At 61.6% G+C, this 17,725-nt stretch overlaps 7 protein-coding genes across 7 annotated transcripts; 5 read left to right on the plus strand and 2 right to left on the minus strand.

Annotated features, from left to right (window-relative positions):
* Window positions 1–643: 643 nt before the first annotated feature.
* On the minus strand, window positions 644–1,203 carry COLE_02010 (uncharacterized protein; the record flags this gene model as incomplete). Its single annotated transcript, XM_065626183.1, has 3 exons — window positions 644–919; window positions 974–1,125; window positions 1,170–1,203. 3 exons carry the CDS (start codon window positions 1,201–1,203, stop codon window positions 644–646), a joined length of 462 nt encoding a protein of 153 aa, XP_065482452.1.
* A 291-nt stretch (window positions 1,204–1,494) lies between these two features.
* COLE_02011 (uncharacterized protein) lies at window positions 1,495–4,561 on the plus strand (the record flags this gene model as incomplete). Its single annotated transcript, XM_018422484.2, has 3 exons — window positions 1,495–4,000; window positions 4,042–4,473; window positions 4,506–4,561. 3 exons carry the CDS (start codon window positions 1,495–1,497, stop codon window positions 4,559–4,561), a joined length of 2,994 nt encoding a protein of 997 aa, XP_018280722.1.
* A 2,303-nt stretch (window positions 4,562–6,864) lies between these two features.
* On the plus strand, window positions 6,865–8,636 carry COLE_02012 (uncharacterized protein; the record flags this gene model as incomplete). Its single annotated transcript, XM_018426484.2, has 3 exons — window positions 6,865–6,959; window positions 6,997–7,178; window positions 7,246–8,636. 3 exons carry the CDS (start codon window positions 6,865–6,867, stop codon window positions 8,634–8,636), a joined length of 1,668 nt encoding a protein of 555 aa, XP_018280721.1.
* A 240-nt stretch (window positions 8,637–8,876) lies between these two features.
* COLE_02013 (uncharacterized protein) lies at window positions 8,877–9,594 on the minus strand (the record flags this gene model as incomplete). The annotated part of the gene is made up of 3 exons (XM_018422483.2): window positions 8,877–9,168; window positions 9,200–9,450; window positions 9,487–9,594. The coding sequence occupies 3 exons, from the start codon at window positions 9,592–9,594 to the stop codon at window positions 8,877–8,879; spliced, it is 651 nt and encodes a 216-aa protein (XP_018280720.1).
* Window positions 9,595–9,906: 312 nt separating this feature from the next.
* Window positions 9,907–13,073, plus strand: COLE_02014 (uncharacterized protein; the record flags this gene model as incomplete). Its single annotated transcript, XM_018422482.2, has 11 exons — window positions 9,907–9,966; window positions 10,016–10,087; window positions 10,122–10,146; window positions 10,194–10,394; window positions 10,436–10,566; window positions 10,598–10,665; window positions 11,020–11,361; window positions 11,589–11,895; window positions 12,397–12,534; window positions 12,608–12,788; window positions 12,943–13,073. The coding sequence occupies 11 exons, from the start codon at window positions 9,907–9,909 to the stop codon at window positions 13,071–13,073; spliced, it is 1,656 nt and encodes a 551-aa protein (XP_018280719.1).
* A 795-nt stretch (window positions 13,074–13,868) lies between these two features.
* COLE_02015 (uncharacterized protein) lies at window positions 13,869–15,874 on the plus strand (the record flags this gene model as incomplete). The annotated part of the gene is made up of 4 exons (XM_018425228.1): window positions 13,869–13,904; window positions 14,197–14,385; window positions 14,477–15,431; window positions 15,663–15,874. The coding sequence occupies 4 exons, from the start codon at window positions 13,869–13,871 to the stop codon at window positions 15,872–15,874; spliced, it is 1,392 nt and encodes a 463-aa protein (XP_018280718.1).
* Window positions 15,875–16,467: 593 nt separating this feature from the next.
* Window positions 16,468–17,621, plus strand: COLE_02016 (uncharacterized protein; the record flags this gene model as incomplete). The annotated part of the gene is made up of 4 exons (XM_018422481.2): window positions 16,468–16,585; window positions 16,687–17,119; window positions 17,157–17,313; window positions 17,346–17,621. The coding sequence occupies 4 exons, from the start codon at window positions 16,468–16,470 to the stop codon at window positions 17,619–17,621; spliced, it is 984 nt and encodes a 327-aa protein (XP_018280717.1).
* Window positions 17,622–17,725: the final 104 nt, after the last annotated feature.

The following is a 17,725-nucleotide window of genomic DNA, read 5'->3' on the forward strand; positions in this document are numbered from 1 at the left end:
TCGTCGTCTGGAACTGCGCTATGCATTCGCACGCAACCTCCCAGTTTCATGTCTCGTCGCTAACGGCTGCGCAGCATGCCCAGCTCCAAGCTCCAACACGAGGGCGTATGCATTGTCAGGCGCCAGCCGGCGCACCGACGCCCAGTTCAATGTCAGTCACCAACGCCCATCCCTAAGTCTCGCCCGCGGCGCTGTATGCCGCGTCGGCGGGCGCCCATCCTCCGTCCACCCGCGGCCGCGTCCGACCGCGAGACGTGCGAAATGCCTGCTACACACTCGGACGAGAGGCAATGCCACACGCCCAGTGGGTTGATGAGCCAGAGTGACAATATGGCGGAGCCTTAATGATCAGCGCGCCCGCCGCACCCCTGGCGATCTGCAGATCATGTCCGAGCGCCAGCGCGCCAGCGCCATTTCCCATCTCTCGGCGTGCATCCGCAAGTCTACGATCGTACGTCTCCGACGCAACATGCACAAGTCCGCAAGTCCGCCCGGCATGCCCTGCGAGCGATAAGTGATAACGCCAAGGCGGGCGCACGGCGTTCCGGAGGTTAATCCAATGAGGCCCGGCGGATGCGGGGCAGCGATAAGCCCCCACTCCACCCATTCCTAATAACTCCAACAGACCACCTGACCTCCCATCTCATCCACATCCACCATGCCGCCTGCACCGGGCACGTCGCCCGAGCTGCACTTGTCGCACAGCGAGCTCGCGCACCGTGGGCGCAGCAGCTCCTCGGCCTTTTCGCGCCTCGACATGGGCCCAAGCGCCGGCACCAATGCTGGCAGACGCGTGAGCACGCCCGACGCGCTCGTCAGCAAGCTCTTCCGCCGGCTCAGCGTCGACCATGACGACCACCCCATCCAGCATCCTGTGATGGGGGTTGGGATCGAGGAGGGCGACGAGACAGAAGAGGATACGTGAGTACAAAGATTTATCAGAGCTGGCGGTGGCTGGATCTCATCTTCTGAGGCTTCTGAGGCTGTGGAGGCCGAGTGCACAGCGGCCCGAATGGGATTGGCCGCTGCAGCTCGCAGCCACGGCGGAGATGGCGGCGGGACATCGAGTGCGCGAGATGTGTTCAATGTCGGCGAGTGCCGTAGTGGGCCTACGTCGTGCACAGACTGCGGGGTTAATTCTACTGGTGACACGCGCGCTATTTACATACACCGTCCCAGCGACAAGGTGACGCTAGCTGGCATAGCTCGTCACTTGACAGTCAGGCTCTCCGTGTTCGGGATGCTGGGATGCTTGGAATCTGCAGCAGCGGATGACAAGTGTATCCGGCAGCGACGCCAGCCCAGATAAGGCGCGCAGAGAGATCACCAGCGACATGGCCGAGCACGCGATCTCCGCCATCCCCTTGCGCCATCCACATTTGTGGTGTGCGCTACTTTTTCCCACAATCACAACTGTCTTCCCGTCCCAGTCCCTCGTCCTTGCGTCTTCCATTCCCAGGCGCGGGGAGTCCCCGCGCGGCTCGACCAGCGAACATGCAGATTGCTCACGCCAGTGAGGAGGTCTTCGGGTCAAGCCACACGTCGCGCGCCATCCGCGAGAGCACAAATCGCCTCGCGAGCATGAGCTTTACCGGCCCGTCTCTGCTCTCCGGCGGTCTGCCCCTACGGCGTGGAAGCAGCACTTCAGGAGCTGCTGCTCTCGACCTCTCCCAGCCCTCTGTTTCACCGCACGCGGGGCCCAGCGCACTCTCAATGCTCGTGGATCGCGGTCGGGCCGGCGACTCGGGTGAAACAACGCCACACGCCGCGCCATCCAGTCTAGCGGACGAACACACGACTGCCGACAGCACGAATATACCCACAGCCATTTCCAAGGATCGTGCTCGCTCTCACTCTTCACACATCCATCCCCGTGTCAGCCTCGAGGGCGTCCAGGAGGTTGACGAAGACGCCATGGCCGACAGCGAGCTGCGCCGTATCCTCGCTCGCGGCGAGCCGCCCAGCGAACGCACCCCGCTCCTGGGAAAGAAGGACAACTGGGCCCAGCGCACCGCCACTGACCTGCGCGCAGCGCGCTCATCACTCTCCAAGTACTCTCCGAAGGAGCTGGCGACCATCGCCGTGCGCGAGCCCGTCAAGGCCCTGCCTGCCGTTGTGCTCGGCCTCCTCCTCAACGTCCTCGACGGCGTGTCGTACGGCATGATCCTCTTCCCTGTCTCACCCTACTACCCCGACTACGGAAGCTTGGGCGTCTCCATGTTCTTCGTGAGCTGCATCACCGCTCAGCTCACGTACTCTCTCGGCGGAAGCATCTTCAAAGGCGGCAACGGGAGCATGATGATCGAGGCCGTGCCCTTCTACCACATCATCTGTGCGCTCATCATCTCCGAGCTCGGCGACGACGCCGGCGCCATCGTCGCCACGACCATGGTCTCATTTGCCTTCAGCTCGCTACTAACCGGATTCGTGTTCTTCGCCCTGGGCTATTTCAAGCTGGGCAGTCTGATCGGGTACTTCCCACGCCACATCCTTGTGGGATGCATCGGCGGTGTGGGTGTGTTCCTCTTCATCACAGGCCTGCAGGTTTCACTCGGCCTCTCAGAGGACAGCTTCGAGTACACATTCGCCACGCTCAAGCTCTTCTTCGCAAGCTTCCACAACGTCGTCTTGTGGGCACTGCCCCTCGCTCTCGCAATCCTCCTCCGTGTCATCACGCACTTCTTCCACCACCAGCTCATCTTTCCTGCCTACTTCCTTCTCATCCCTGCCGTCTTTTACATCGTCGTCGCGATCGGTGGCTGGGACTGGCAGTATCTTCGCGACCAGGGGTGGGTGTTTGACGTCGGCCAGAACGCCAAGCCATGGTACTCGTTCTACTCGGGTTTCAGGTTCGCCCTTGTCGACTGGGGCGTGTTCTGGAGCGCCATGCCCACTCAGCTCGCCCTCGTCTTTTTTGGCATCCTCCACGTTCCTCTCAACGTCCCCGCCCTCGGCGTCTCGCTGGCGGAGGACAATGTCAGCCTCAATAGAGAGCTGGTCGCTCATGGCGTCTCCAACGTCGCCTCGGGTCTCGTCGGCTCGGTCCCCAACTACCTCTGTTACGTCAACACTGTCCTCTTCTACCGCGTCGGCGGCGACTCGCGCCTCGCGGGCCTCATGCTCGCCGCGGCGACCGCCGTGGTCATGTACCTTGGACCCGTCGTCATCGGCTACCTGCCTATCACGGTCGTTGCTGCGCTCATCTACGTGCTTGGCATTGACCTCGCCGTCGAGTCGCTCTGGGACACGCGCCATCGCGTCAACAGACTCGAGTACATCACGATCGTCGTCATCGCCGTCGGCATGACCGTGTTCGACTTCGTCATCGGCCTCTTCATCGGCATCATCCTCGCATGCTTCTTCTTCGTCTTGCAGAGCTCGCGCCGCAGACCCATCCGCACCGTCTTCAACGGCAGCACCGCCAAGTCGACGGTGCGCCGGCCCAGAGCGCAGCGCGCATTCATCCAGCGCGTTGGGTCGCAGACGAGCGTTATGAAACTCCAGGGCTTCCTGTTCTTCGGCACGATCGGTGTGGTCGAGGACGAGATCCGCAAGCTCCTCGACATAGCCGAGTGGGAGCACAACCCCATCCGGTTCCTAATTATTGACTTTGCCCTCGTCGCCGGCCTGGACTTTAGCTCCGCCGAGGCATTTGTGCGCATCCAACGCCTCTTGGCTGCAAAGGATGTGCTGATGATTCTGTGCGGCGCGGCGCCGCACTCGGTCGTCGGGACGGCGCTCCGCGCCGTCGACCTCTGGGCCGACCAAGAGGGCACCCGCGTGGAGGTGTTCGCGTCGCTCAACGACGCCCTCGAGTGGACCGAGAACACGTACCTCACGGCCTTTTACGAGAACCAGGTCAAGGTCAAGGGCGACACGCCGGCGCCGCGCAGCATCGACCTCCCCAAAGTTCAGCGCATGCCGTTCACGCTGGCCGAAAGCTTCCAGAATTCGCCACGGCGGACGCTGCTCGCGCGCGCCGGCGACGACACGCTGCCCGGTGAGTCCCCGCTGTGACGCGCTTGCGCTCGCTGACACCAGTCTACGTACCGGACGTGGAAGACCCGCCGCGCCCGCCCGCGCAGCCGCTCGGCATCCTCCTCCAAACGATCGGGAGCTACACAGACGCGCCCGAGTCCTTCTTCACGCAGTTCGCGCCGTACTTTGCGCGCGTAGCCGCGCCGGCGGGCACCACGCTGTGGCGGCAGGGCGAGGCCGCCGACGGGCTGTACCTCATCGAAAGCGGCAGCTTGCGCGCGACGTACGAGTACAACGCGGACGACCGCGTGCTCGAGACCATGGTGGCGGGCACCGTCGCGGGCGACCTGAGCACGCTGAGCGAGACGCACCGCAACGCCACGGTCGTCGCGGAGCGTGACGCCGTGCTGTGGAAGCTGGCGCCGCACGCCCTCGCCAAGATGGAAAAGGACCAGCCCGAGGCCGCGGCCATGTTCGTCAAGATTGTGCTTAAGGGTGAGTCGTTAGTGAGGTGGCGCTGACTCCAGCCGCTGTTGAGGAGGTCGACGTTGTGACCTCGCATCTGATTGCTGTTCTGTCGTAGTGTTGTTCTAGTACAAGTATGCATGTTTGCCGGGGTGGTGGTCCGACAAGCGGAAGATGGACTCGGCTGATGCTGGCCATGAGATGAAGCGCATCTACAGAACACTGCACAGGCTACTGTAAGCGCGCGGGCGGAGGAGCGTAACAGCCCCGTTTCAAGCTCTGGGGTTCGGCTTTGACATGACCAAGCTGAGCCGAGATGCCTCACGGCGCCCGTCGAGTCCAGGTCGCCGACGATCGTCAGCGGCTACGACGGCGTGAGCTGCGGCAGCCAGTAGGGTCAGGATCAACGATGAACCCAGTCGCGCTGACAAGGCCATATTCAAAGCTAAGAGCCAAGAACAGATGGCCGGCTTCTGCGCCACGGAACGGGGCAGCCTTGGCAGGCTAATCACCCTCCAGATCTGACATCTCGATGCGGATGCGACGAGCGGCCGAGCGGTTCAACGCACAATGCACCTTTGCGGTGCAACGCTGAGCATCCGATCCATCGGGGCACCGACGATGCACGCGACGCGCTGGACGCGCCGCTGGAAACGCTAGAACGGCAGTTTTCCACCGGAACGCCCTGCACAGCCCGCGCAACGCCACGCGGGCCCGGGGCTGCGACTGGCAACTGGCGACTGCGCGACTGACGGCTCGCGGCGGCTTGCAGCCTTGCGACGGCGGCGCGGGACGTGGCTGGGGCCTCCGTGTGCAGGGGGCTGGACTGTGCGGTGGATTGTGGATTCCTGGCGCCAACATGAGTGGCGCTGTTCTCCTGATCCAAGGAATCACCCACGGACGCTCCTCCGTTTCTCACCAGCGTTCTCGAGCACTCTCTCACTCACCAACGGTGCTACAGTAGAGATGCGACCAGACATGTCGCCGACGTGCTGGTGCAAGCAATCATCAATCGATGTGTGCCAGCCTCATCGCGGATGCCGCCGCGGGCCGCACGATTCTGCACATCAGAGTCCTCGGCCAACGTCAGCCGCGTTGAATTGAGAATGCCGGCCCTGCAGGACGCGTGCCGTCGGATGCACGGGCAACGCGTCCTGCTGGATTTTTCCTCATTTTCCCCCTTTCCCTCTCTCCCCCTCCATGCCCTCTCACCGCCTCGTGGCTCTGGTTTGTGAGACAGCCAACATGGCCCACCCCACAGGCTCGTCGGCGCATGCAGGCGCGGAACGGGGCGAGGCACACGCGTGCCGGCTCTCCGTGACGGCAGTTTGCGAGGGGGTTAATTGACTGAGGAAAATGGTGGACTGCCGCACATTCGGACGGAGATAGCGTCCGCAGTCGGATGTTGTTTGTTTACATGTTTACATGTTTACATTTTTAGATGTGCATGGAAGGCTGACCAGCCGCATGAGAGAGATTAAATTGGAACGGTCATGACAAGACATGAGAGACGAAGGCTGGACAGGCTTGGTGAATTGAATGCCAAGTGATGGCGGGATGGGCAGATCTACAGTGCAGTACAGGTAATCTTGCCCACAAGCAGCTGCGACGCAGCAGACGAGGCCAAACTCTGCCGATTACCCGTGGACATGTTCGACGAGCAAAGGGCTGGGCTAGCTGGTCTAGCTGGAGCTTGCTTGGCTATGGGCTTGCTAGCTTGCTAATAATGATGAGGAGAGCAAAGACGAGTGCCGGGTGAGGTACGCGCAAGGCCCGCCCGTGTGTGCCTCAGTCACCCCCTTGCCCTGGGCCGGATCAGGGCTTTTTGAGGCTCAGCCAAAGGTTCCAGAGGGCACATGAGCCGCGGTCCAAAGTGTCAACATGGTGTGCCTGAATCAAGGCCGGCTCGGGGTAGCCCTGAGTCCGATGAGTATAGCGGGTGTTTGCGCGCGCTCATGTTTGAAATAGAAGACATTTTGGGACGCTCTTGTCGCTCGAGGATGCATTGCATGTCGGTCACGAGAGGAGAGGGACGGAGGGGTAGACGAGGGCCAGGGGGATTGTGGCGGCGGCGGCGGCGGCGGCGGCGTTGAAAGAACAAGGCAGAGGAGGAGGAGACCATCGCCGAGGATTCCAACGACCATTCCCCCATACCGCTTTGAACGCACAGAACCCATCAGCTGCCTCCCACATCAATCTCTTTCTCTCTTTCCTCATTATCATCATCATCCTCATCATCTCCATCCCCATCTCCATCTTGCGCTCGTATCCATCTCAACACGCTCACTACGACTTGTCGTCTTCTCACTTCACCTCTTCTCATACGGCACCGCAGACGACCCGTCTTCTTCTCGCCCCCCCGCGCACGCCCGCACACTTTCCTTCGCCAACTGGCCACCGCCCCATAGCCCACCTCTAGCAATGCTCATCTCGGCCCTCACGGCCATCTTGGCCGTCGGCGCCAACCTCGTCAGCGCAGCCACCGCCGACGAATGGCGCAACCGCGCCATCTACCAGTGCGCCCCCGTCACACACATCCCATGCTGAAACCAGAATCATCACTGATCGCTTCGCGCCCCCTTCCGACAACGCCCCCGCTCGCACCGAGCCCCTCCCGCTCGAGTGCAACACGGCCGATCAGACTTGGTGCGGAGGCACATGGTTGTCCATCATCGACAAGCTTGACTACATCAAGAACATGGGATTCGACGCTATTTGGATCTCTCCCACTAGTCGTGCGTCCTGACTCACCACCGCCTTCCTCCGGCCCACTCGTCGTCGACCATGTCCAGCTGACCGCAGAAAACATCGATTACCAGACTCCCTACAACTACGCCTACCATGGATACTGGGTCAATGACCTCACCAAGATCAACCTGCGCTTCGGGTCCGAGGACGACCTGCACAAACTCGTCGACGAGGTCCACAAGCGCGACATGTACATCATGGTCGACGTCGCTATCAACGGTATTCCCTCGCTGAGCAACACCACCATTCCTCCAGAGGGCTCGATGTGGACCAAGGCCGAGCAGTTCCACGACTTCTGCCAGATCGACTGGGCTACTGAGCTCACCAACGATAAGCAGATCAAGGATTGCTCGCTCGGTGACTCCAACCTCTGGCTCATTGATGTGAACACGGAGAACCCCGAGGTCGTCGCCACCCTCCGCTCCTGGATCTCCGAGTACGTCGCGACATACAAGATTGACGGCCTGCGTATCGACGCCGCCAAGCACGTCCCCGGCGAATTCTGGACTGGCTTCTGTGGCGCCGGTGGCGTCTTCTGTATCGGTGAGGTGTTTGACGACCGTATCGACTACACCTCGGCTTTCCAGAAGGAGAAGTGGATGGACTCGATCCTTGGCTTCCCCTTCTACAACGGTCTCGTCAAGGCGTTCAGCGTCGAGCCCCGCCGCAACATGACCGAACTTACCGAGCGCATCATTGGTACCCTCGAGCAGTTCCCCGACCCTGGTGTGTTGGGCAACTTTATCGAGAACCACGACACGCCCCGCTTCAAGAACATCACCGCGGACCCTCGCCTTGTCTACAATGCCATGGTCGGCCAGTTCCTCTTCGACGGCATCCCTGTCCTCTACTACGGCCAGGAGCAGGACATGGCATGGGGTAACGCCGACCCGCACAACCGTGGCGCCCTCTGGGCCCTCGGCTACGAGAATATCACCACCGTCCAGACCGTCACCCGCCTCAACAAGATCCGCCAGGGCTTCATCAAGGGCAATGCGACGTACAACGGCCAGACGTACCTTCAGTCGCGCTCGCAGATTGTCGCCAACACGACCTACGACGTCGCTATCCGCAAGGGCCCCATCCTCATGACCCTCACGAACCGCGGCTCGCCAGAGGAGGCCGCATCCTTCTCGATCCAGAACACGGGCTGGCAGCGCGGCGAGGCTCTTATCGACCTCCTCTCGTGCCTCGACTACGCTGTCGGCTCAGGCGGCTCCCTTTCCATTTCGTACTCGCGCCAGGGCTACGGCGGCCTTCCCTACGTGTTTGCGACCGTCGAGGACGCCCGCCACCTCGGCATCTGCAACAACGATCAGCTGGGTATTGTCGTCAGCAACACGACTACGGGCAACACCCGCAACGCCGGCGCTGTCGCTGTCGCCCCCTCGTCCCTCTTCGCGCTGGTCGCTGGCGCTGCCGCGCTTGCCGTCCTGACATTGTGATCGTTACCCCCCGCAACAACCCCCTAATATTCCCCGGGCAATCTATAGTTCTATCCTCCCCTTGTTCTCGCCACCATTGAGGCATCGGGCACCAGTCCCGTGTGCTCGGACACTGCACTGTTTTCCCAGCTTTGTGCGGGTCAGGAGCCCTGTTGTACAAATAGTATGCATGAGGTTAGTAGTATACAACTAGATGGCGGGCGAGAAACCTGGAGTGGAGAGGCGAGATATATGCCGCCTTCATGTACGAGCCCGCTTGGAAGATGAGACGAGCGCCGCATCAGATTTGCGCTTCTCGACGCGCGCGACAACTTCGCCGACGTCCGTGACTGAGCTTGCCATGGGCTCCGCGATCTCGGCATTGTTCTCGCCTCCCTCATCTTTATCACCACCCCTGCCTTTGCCCTTGCCCCTCGTTCCCCGCCGCCGCCCAACATACACCGTCTGACAAGTCACGTTCCGTCCCTTCTCGAGGCCGAGGGGCCGCGTCGAAAGCGTGATTTGGAGGTATGGCCGGTGTGTCATCTTCGGTCTAACGTCAGCCCAACCTTGCACCTACGCACTTCGTCTTGCCGCCCAGCACGCGCTCGAGACTCGGCCGCTCCACCTCCGCTGGCCCCAGCAGCCCCGTTTCCGTGTACTGCCACAGACCCTGCTTCTCGGCGCGCGGCACGAGGCTGGCGATGTACTCCCGCTTCACCTTCTCGACGAGGGAGACGAGGCGCGGCGCGGCGAGCGTCGCGGGATGCAAACCGGGTTTAGGGGGCGCTTCGGCTGGGATCGTGTGCAAAACTAGTGGGCGGGAAGGGTGGTCCTGTTGTCAGATCGAACGTGTCGCGGAGGAACATACCTTGAGGAAGGTGAGGGCTTCGAGCGCCAGCGGGGCAGTGCTCCCGCTCGTCGTTATGCGGATGCGGTGCGGTTCTTCGGACGCGGTGGGTTCTGTTGGCTCGCCCATGTCTCGAAACGCAGATTATGCAGACGGCGGGATGGATAGTTGGGCGGTATGTCGCTTGCGATCGCCGTTCTGCGAGTGCAGGTCATCTCAAAGTCAACATTCTCGCCAGGCACCTTCCCACGTGTCACCAAGGCATGCCATGCCTCACACAGGCGGAGCAGCCGCCCCCGCGCCTAACTACCTCCACCGAGGATTAACCAAAACTCCACGTTCACGCGCCGCGCGTTTCCAAGAATCTCGACGTGCCAGCACAAGCAGCCTTCCGCCGCCTTCGACTTTGTTCACACTGCGCATCTCCGGCATCTAACCACCATGTCGGTCGACCAGCTCAACCAGATCAACCCCGGCCAGGCCGTGTACGCGCAGGACGAGGTGGGTGGCTGCGCGCGGCTGCGCCCCGGTTTCGACGCGCTGACAGCAGAACGGGCGGCCGTTCATCATCGTCCGCGAGCAGGGCCGCAAGGTCCGCACCCACGGCCTCGAGGCTATCCGCGTACGTCATGAGTATAGGCCGCGCTGACATGCAGAGCCACATCCTCGCCGCGCGCTCCGGTATGTCCGCAGCTCCGCTACGGAGGGAAGCGGAAGGTTAATGACAGTCACAAACATTATCAAGACGTCGCTCGGCCCGCGCGGGCTCGACAAGATCCTCATCTCCCCCGACGGCGATATCACCGTCACGAACGACGGCGCGACCATCCTCTCGCTCATGGAGGTCGAGCACCAGATTGCCAAGCTGCTCGTCGAGGTGTCCAAGTCGCAGGACGACGAGATCGGCGACGGCACAACCGGTGTAGTTGGTACGTCCTCGGCGGGGAAGGCGGGATGCAGCTGACAACAGTGCTTGCCGGCGCGCTCCTTTCGTCTGCTCTCTCGCTCATCGACCGCGGCATCCACCCTATCCGCATCGCGGACGGGTACGAGAAGGCGTGCGAGATCGCCGTCGCCGAGCTCGACCGCGTCGCTGAGACTGTGCGTAACTCGGAGAAGGAGCTGACCCCAGATTGAGTTCAGCAAGGATGACACCAGCAACCTCCTCAAGACGGCGAAGACTTCGCTCGGCTCGAAGATGTGAGTGGCTGGCGAGACGGTCGTGCGCGTCAGAGAGCGCCCCTTGTCGCGGAGGGGTTTGCTGTTCTTGCGGAGAGGGCGTTGAGGCGCAGGCTCGGGCAAGGAAGGAAACACCATGACGTTTTGCTGTCCCTCCTTCTCCGCTGCCTCCGCATCTCCGCAGAAGAGCGCCGTCCCTCCTGCCGCGCGCGACCATCCATCTGTTCTCTCACAATGCTGCGGAGACGCCTGAGATGGAGCTACGGTCGGCGACCGTCGTGCCCTGTAAACACTTCGAGACACTTCTGTCCACCTCACCGCGCGCGCATCACGCGTCTCTCAGCAACTGGGCCTCCTGCACTCCGCTGACTCCAGTGTCTCAATGGCCCACGACAAGTTCGCCCAGATCGCCGTTGACGCCGTCCTCTCGGTTGCCGACCTCAAGCGTCGTGACGTCGACTTCGAGCTCATCAAGGTTGACGGCAAGGTCGGAGGATCTCTGGAGGACACTGCCTTGGTCCACGGTGTTGTCATCGACAAGGACATGTCCCACCCCCAGATGCCCACGGTTGTTCGCGACGCCAAGCTTGCCATCCTCACCTGCCCCTTCGAGCCTCCTCGTCCCAAGACCAAGCACAAGCTCGACATCGAGAGCGTCGAGGAGTACAAGAAGCTGCGCGAGTACGAGAAGGAGAAGTTCATGGAGATGATCAGGCGGTGAGTTTATCCCCTTCTTTCCACGTGTCGGTAACGCGCTGGCAACGTGGTGAAAACGTGCCTGAAACGTGGTCTTATGCCGCGGCAGATTGTCCTCTTTTGCCCACCTCTCAAGCATCTTGCCCACTCAACGTCATTGTCAGATGACAAAGTTGGGACACCGAGATACGATCAGAGCGGGCTGTTATCGCTTAGATAGCTTAGAATGCGGGAACTGACGTCTCCAGAGTCAAGGACACCGGTGCCAACCTTGTTATCTGCCAGTGGGGCTTTGACGATGAGGCAAACCACCTCCTCATGCAGAACGACCTTCCTGCGGTCCGCTGGGTTGGCGGCCCAGAGATCGAGTTGATCGCCATTGCGACCAATGGCCGCATTGTCCCTCGCTTTGAGGACTTGAGCGCTGAGAAGCTTGGTCACGCCGGTCTTGTTCGCGAGCTCTCTTTCGGAACCACCAAGGAGAAGATGCTCGTCATCGAGGAGTGTGCCAACTCGCGGGCTGTCACCGTTTTCGTCCGCGGAAGCAACAAGATGGTGAGTGTGGTTGTGATCTTCAGATGTGTGCACTTGCAATACCCCTTCCCGGGGCGTGGCGGAGACGCACATGTGCGGGATACGTGGCTGCAAGCTGTGACGTGATGAGGGATGTGCGCTTGTGCATCCACACCAAGACCCCTGAAGCGTCCACGGACTCCTTCGTCCGTTACGACGTATTCATTGGCGCCCGGAGCCCCCGATCTCCGTGCACCGATGGCCCTGCCTACGAGCCATTGTTGTTCGGATGGAATTAGAAGATGGGCGGGGCCGATAAATCCCAGGCTCGATTCCATGGTCAGCTGGACCAGATCGAATCTTGGCAGTAAGCCTACCGGGCCGGAAACAAGCTCGTACTGGATATCATTGGTGCCCTCGGTATACCCGGATCCCATCGCGATGGCGATGTGATGAGGGGAAACATCGGAGAAACATGTCGGTGATCTTGCGGATCACTCGGATACCATGATTCCATGAACTCAAAGAACGCTGACTCTCCAGATCATCGACGAGGCGAAGCGCGCTCTCCACGACGCCATCTGTGTTGTTCGCAACCTCGTCCGGGATAACCGTGTCGTGTACGGCGGAGGTGCTGCTGAGATCTGTGCCTCGATCGCCGTGTCCAAAAAGGCCGACGAGGTGGGTCCCCACGGAGCTCGAGCCTCCCCACCGGAGGGAGGTGAAGGTTTCCCCGCGCTGACAGTCTCTACAGATCCCCACGATTGAGCAGTATGCTATGAGGGCATTCGCCCAGGCTCTTGACGCCGTGCCTCTGGCGCTGGCTGAGAATTCCGGTCTTTCCCCGATCGACACCCTGGCCGATGTCAAGTCGAGGCAAGTCACAGAGACAAACCCGCGCCTGGGTATCGACTGCATGGGCAAGGGCGAGAACGGTGAGTAGAGAACAGAGGTACCCTACCCCGCTCCCCCGTGTTTGAGCGAACGCCAAGGTTCGCAACGTTGCAGGAACCACTGGCGGTTCGGGCACAAAGCGGACGACAGGGAGCGGGGCTTCGCGGGGTAACGGCGACCAGGCACTGACAGCAGACATGAAGAAGCAGTTTGTCTACGACCCCCTCATTTCGAAGCGCCAGCAGCTCCTGTTGGCGACGCAAGTGGTGCGTATGATTCTGCGCGTCGACGATGTGATCACATCGGTGGACGATGTCACGGAGTAGACGGGGCGGAGCGAGTGGATCATTCGTGGTGTAATATGCATCTAGAGTCGCAGCATGGCGTTGGAGATCTCGGCGGGGACACGACTGTAGCTATAATAACGATGGCGCCGGGGTTGGAGCGAGAGCAAGGGACTTTGGTTGGAGCATGTGTGCCGTGTGTGGCCGTGTGGCCGTGTGGACTGTGGAGCCAAGGCTTGGGCAAGGAACGGACGCGCGGAGTCGGAGGCCGGAGGGTGCTGTTGAAGCAGCAAGGCCAGCAAGACCAGCAAGACCAGCAAGACCAGCAAGCAAAAGAGAAAAAGAGATGACGTCGTGCTTGGATTGGATGGATCGGACGGATACGGGAGGGTTGGAAAGATGGCAACACCAATACCAAATTATCCGCCAGTTTCGCCGTCGGCTTTGCAAGGGGTTATCTGGGGATTACAGGGACATTCTTCACCCAGCAAGCAGGTCACCATCCTCCCCCGCCATCCGGTATCCCTACCTCCGGTGTCCATCAGGCTGCAGGCTGAGGGGCATTAGAGCGCACTCTTGAGAGAGACAGGAGACAGGAGACAGAGAGAGACCGGCCGGTCTGTCGGGGAGAGTGAGAGAGCGACAAGCCGGAGGCCGGAGGGAGAGTGATGATGTGGTGATATGGCCGTGCCTATTGCGCCTCGTTTGCCGAGAGGAGAGCAGTACGGTGGGGCATCGTCGTCACCCGGCGGCATTCTTTAAACCCATCCCCTTGGCCCCCATCTCATCCTCTTTCCTTCCATCTCATCCTCCCTCCCCCTTCCCACACCACTCAACATGCTCTCCTCGACCCGCAACGCCCTCCGCCAGCAGGTGAGTTACCTCTGCTCTCCCCTCGCCTCCTCGAATCCTCGCCTCCTCCTATCCCCTTTTTCCACGCCATCTCTCACCTCGCCCTCGCTGTCTGCTGCAAACCTCCGTGGAGCGAAAGCACGTTTTTCGGCGTATCCTTGGCTGTCAAAAGAAGTCGATCGACTTTTTCTGACAGCTCGTCGTACCACGCGCCTCTCAACACACCCACGGCCACGGGCACAGACGAGCACTTTCGCACCACCTCGCTCTCCCAGATGCGGAAAGCAACGGCAGCATGTACTGACTGTAACAGCTCCGCGCTCAGTCGACCCGCCAGTTCTCGGCGTCGTCGGCCGTCTCGGCCCAGTCGCTCAAGGAGCGCCTGCAGGAGCTCATCCCCAAGGAGATCGAGAACGTCAAGGAGGTTCGCGCCAAGTACGGCAACAAGTCGTTCGGCGAGAACACCGTTGACCAGATGTACGGCGGCATGCGTGGCCTCAAGGTGAGTTGAGCGAAAAATGCAGGCGGAACAAGTTGCCAAGCGGGTCAACTGCCCGCCCCACATGTGTGACACGGTGGCTGACTTTTTACAGGGCCTTGTCTGGGAGGGCTCCGTCCTCGACGCCGACGAGGGTATCCGCTTCCGCGGTCTCTCCATCCCCGAGGCCCAGAAGGCGCTCCCCAAGGCGCCCGGTGGCTCCGAGCCCCTCCCCGAGGGTCTCTTCTGGCTCCTCGTCACCGGCGAGGTCCCCACCGACGAGCAGGTCAAGGGCCTCTCCGCCGAGTGGGCTGCCCGCGCTGAGATCCCCGACTTTGTCAAGGACCTCCTTGACCGCTGCCCCAACACCCTCCACCCCATGAGCCAGTTCTCGCTTGCCGTCACTGCCCTCAACCACGACTCGGCCTTCGCCAAGGCTTACGCCAACGGTGTCAACAAGAAGGAGTACTGGCAGACCACCTACGAGGACGCCATGGACCTCATTGCCAAGCTCCCCGCCATCGCCGCCCGCATCTTCCGCAACGTCTACGGCGACGGCAAGGTCCCCGCCATTGACCCCTCGAAGGACTACTCGGCCAACTTCGCCAACATGCTTGGCTACAGCTCCGAGGAGTTCGTTGAGCTCATGCGCCTCTACATCACCATCCACTCCGACCACGAGGGCGGCAACGTCTCGGCCCACACCGGCCACCTTGTCGGCTCGGCCCTTTCCGACCCCTTCCTCTCGTACGCCGCTGCCCTTAACGGTCTCGCCGGTCCCCTCCACGGTCTCGCCAACCAGGAGGTCCTCCGCTGGATCCAGAAGATGGAGAGCGTTGTCGGCAGCAACCCCTCGGACGAGAAGGTTGCCGAGTACGTTTGGGCTACCCTCAAGGGCGGCCAGGTTGTCCCCGGTTACGGCCACGCCGTCCTCCGCAAGACCGACCCCCGCTACACCGCCCAGCGCGAGTTCGCTCTTCGCCACCTCCCCGAGGACCCCCTCTTCAAGCTTGTTGCCCAGATCTACAAGATCGTCCCCAACATTCTCCTTGAGGCTGGCAAGGCCAAGAGTAAGTCCTCCCTCCCTTCCCTACAAGCATTGCATGACGGGTACCACCGGCCCGGTGCGGATTGTCACCTCGATTGTGCCTGAGGGACTCTTTTTTTTCGGCCCCATCGGCCCCAAGAGACCGGTCCGGGTGCATTCCCGCATGGCACGCGGGGTCGGACCTGTCATTCCGCCGTGTAAACCCGTCGCGTCCGCTTTCCTTGGCTTGCCGAAGTGCGAATGCTTACTGCAGACCCCTGGCCCAATGTCGACGCTCACTCGGGTGTCCTCCTCACCTACTACGGCCTCAACCAGCAGGACTTCTACACCGTCCTCTTCGGTGTCTCGCGTGCCCTCGGTGTTGCGTCGCAGCTCATCTGGGACCGTGCTCTCGGCATGCCCCTCGAGCGCCCCAAGTCGTTCTCGACCGAGCACATCAAGAAGATGTTCGCCAACAAGGCCTAAGCTGTTGGTGAACCGTAGCGCCGCGGTGGTCTTCCTGCCTGCAGGCAGTCAGAGGATGCCGTGGTGATTTGTCAAAATGTGGAGAAGCAATCAGCTGGTGCTGTAATGATTCACAGAGGATGCAGAGATCTGTAATGCTACCGACGAGGGCCGAGGGGCCGGTTGGCGAGGAGCAGCGGACGCGTGTTATCTGACGAAGCAGAGTGACTGTCAGCGCAAGATCTCCTGTCATCTGACGTAGCGGGGTTGCTGTCAGCGCGAGACCTTTTGTCTGCAATGAACCCCCGCTCAGCCGGCGGTACCGCGGCGACGACGTGGCCCACGAAGGGAAAAAGCGCTTGGCTCGGCGTGGGGTGGAAGTGCTGGGGTGGACACCCGGGACGGCGGACCGAGCAAAGGGCCTTCACCCCACGTCCTCGGTCTTGACAGAGCCCTGAAGTACCATGTGAGCTTTCCACGTGGATTTACTCCCGCTGCTTCCAGCTGAATCCTCGAGTGTGATCATCATGGCGTCTCGTTGTTTGGTTTGTTCCCCATACGTAAGCACATCGTCCCCTCCACCCTCACCATCCACTCCTGCGTTCAAACACATCATGAACAGCCCGCCCAACAGCCTGGCGTCGCTCCTCTCCACAGTCCCCAATGCCTACCAGGCTACGGCGCAAGCGCCGCCCGCCGAGGAAGGTAACCCGGACGCGATCATAATGACTTGTGAGTAGCAGCGAAGCCCAGGATGCCCGCGTCGACCGCCTCGTCGCGCACGCATGACTCGGTGCGCCCCTTCTCTATCCCTCCTCATATCCTTACCCCAGACCTGCGCGACGCCTACGAACCCCCCGTCGAAGAACAAAACAGGTACTATCCCTCCTCGTCGTACCGGTACTCTGCGCCGCCGCGGGGGGCGCCGCCCTCGCCGCCGGACTCGACCGTGCCGATCCCGACGACGCTCGCGAACATCGGCGCGGCCCTAGCCAACGCAACAGACACGCCGTTCGCCGTCGCCCTTCCCCCGGCAGTAGGCATGGACGAGGCGTTCACGGACACGCTCGACCGCGGGGAGATGGGCGGGAAGCGGCGCAAGGCGCCGCACGAGCGCGCAGGCTGGCGCGAGATGGACGAGGAGAAGCGGGGCAAGGGCGAGAACGGCGCGTCCGAGGCCGCGGCAACGCTCGTCGGGCTCGAGGAGGCGCAGGCGCACAGCGAGGACGGCGAGGACGAGCGCCCGGCTAAGCGCCCGGCCAAGTCGTGCGTCTATCCAGAAGGCACATCGTGCTGACGGCAGCAAAGAGGCGCGCGCGGAACAGAACCGCAAGGCGCAGCAGATATTCCGGCGCAAGCGCGAGGAGAAGATCAAGCAGCTCGAGCTGGATAGTATGGCGCTCGCGAATACACGCGGGCGCCTCGTCGCGGCAGAGGCACGCCTCTCCGAAATGGCACTGGTGGGTGCATGCCATGGCCGTGCTGACACCAGGAACTCGAGGCCAAGATCATTGAGGCGCAGGGGCTGCGGCGCGCACTCGCCACGGCGGCGAATGTCGCCGGCCTGAGCCTCGTCAAGCCCGATGGCGCGCTCACCCTCAGCCCAGAGGAGTATGAGGCGCGCGATCGCTCACGCGTCACGCCCGCGCACCTCGAGGCCGGGTGCGATGGACTTGCGCGCGCGGCGCGCCAGCTCGCAAAAGCCAATCGCAGACAGCGTGAGGACGTGCGTGCGGCGCAGGAGGCGAGCCAGCATGCGCAGGCTTGAGGACATTGTATTGTATCGTGATATCTCGTTCAGCTGTAAAGTAGACATTTGTGTGTGTCAGTAAGCAACTGGCTAGAGCTCTGTCTGTGCAACGGAAAGATGCG

Source organism: Cutaneotrichosporon oleaginosum (genome assembly GCF_008065305.1).
Source record: "Cutaneotrichosporon oleaginosum strain ATCC 20508 chromosome Unknown ATCC20508_contig02, whole genome shotgun sequence".
Classification (NCBI taxonomy): Eukaryota; Fungi; Basidiomycota; class Tremellomycetes; order Trichosporonales; family Trichosporonaceae; genus Cutaneotrichosporon; species Cutaneotrichosporon oleaginosum.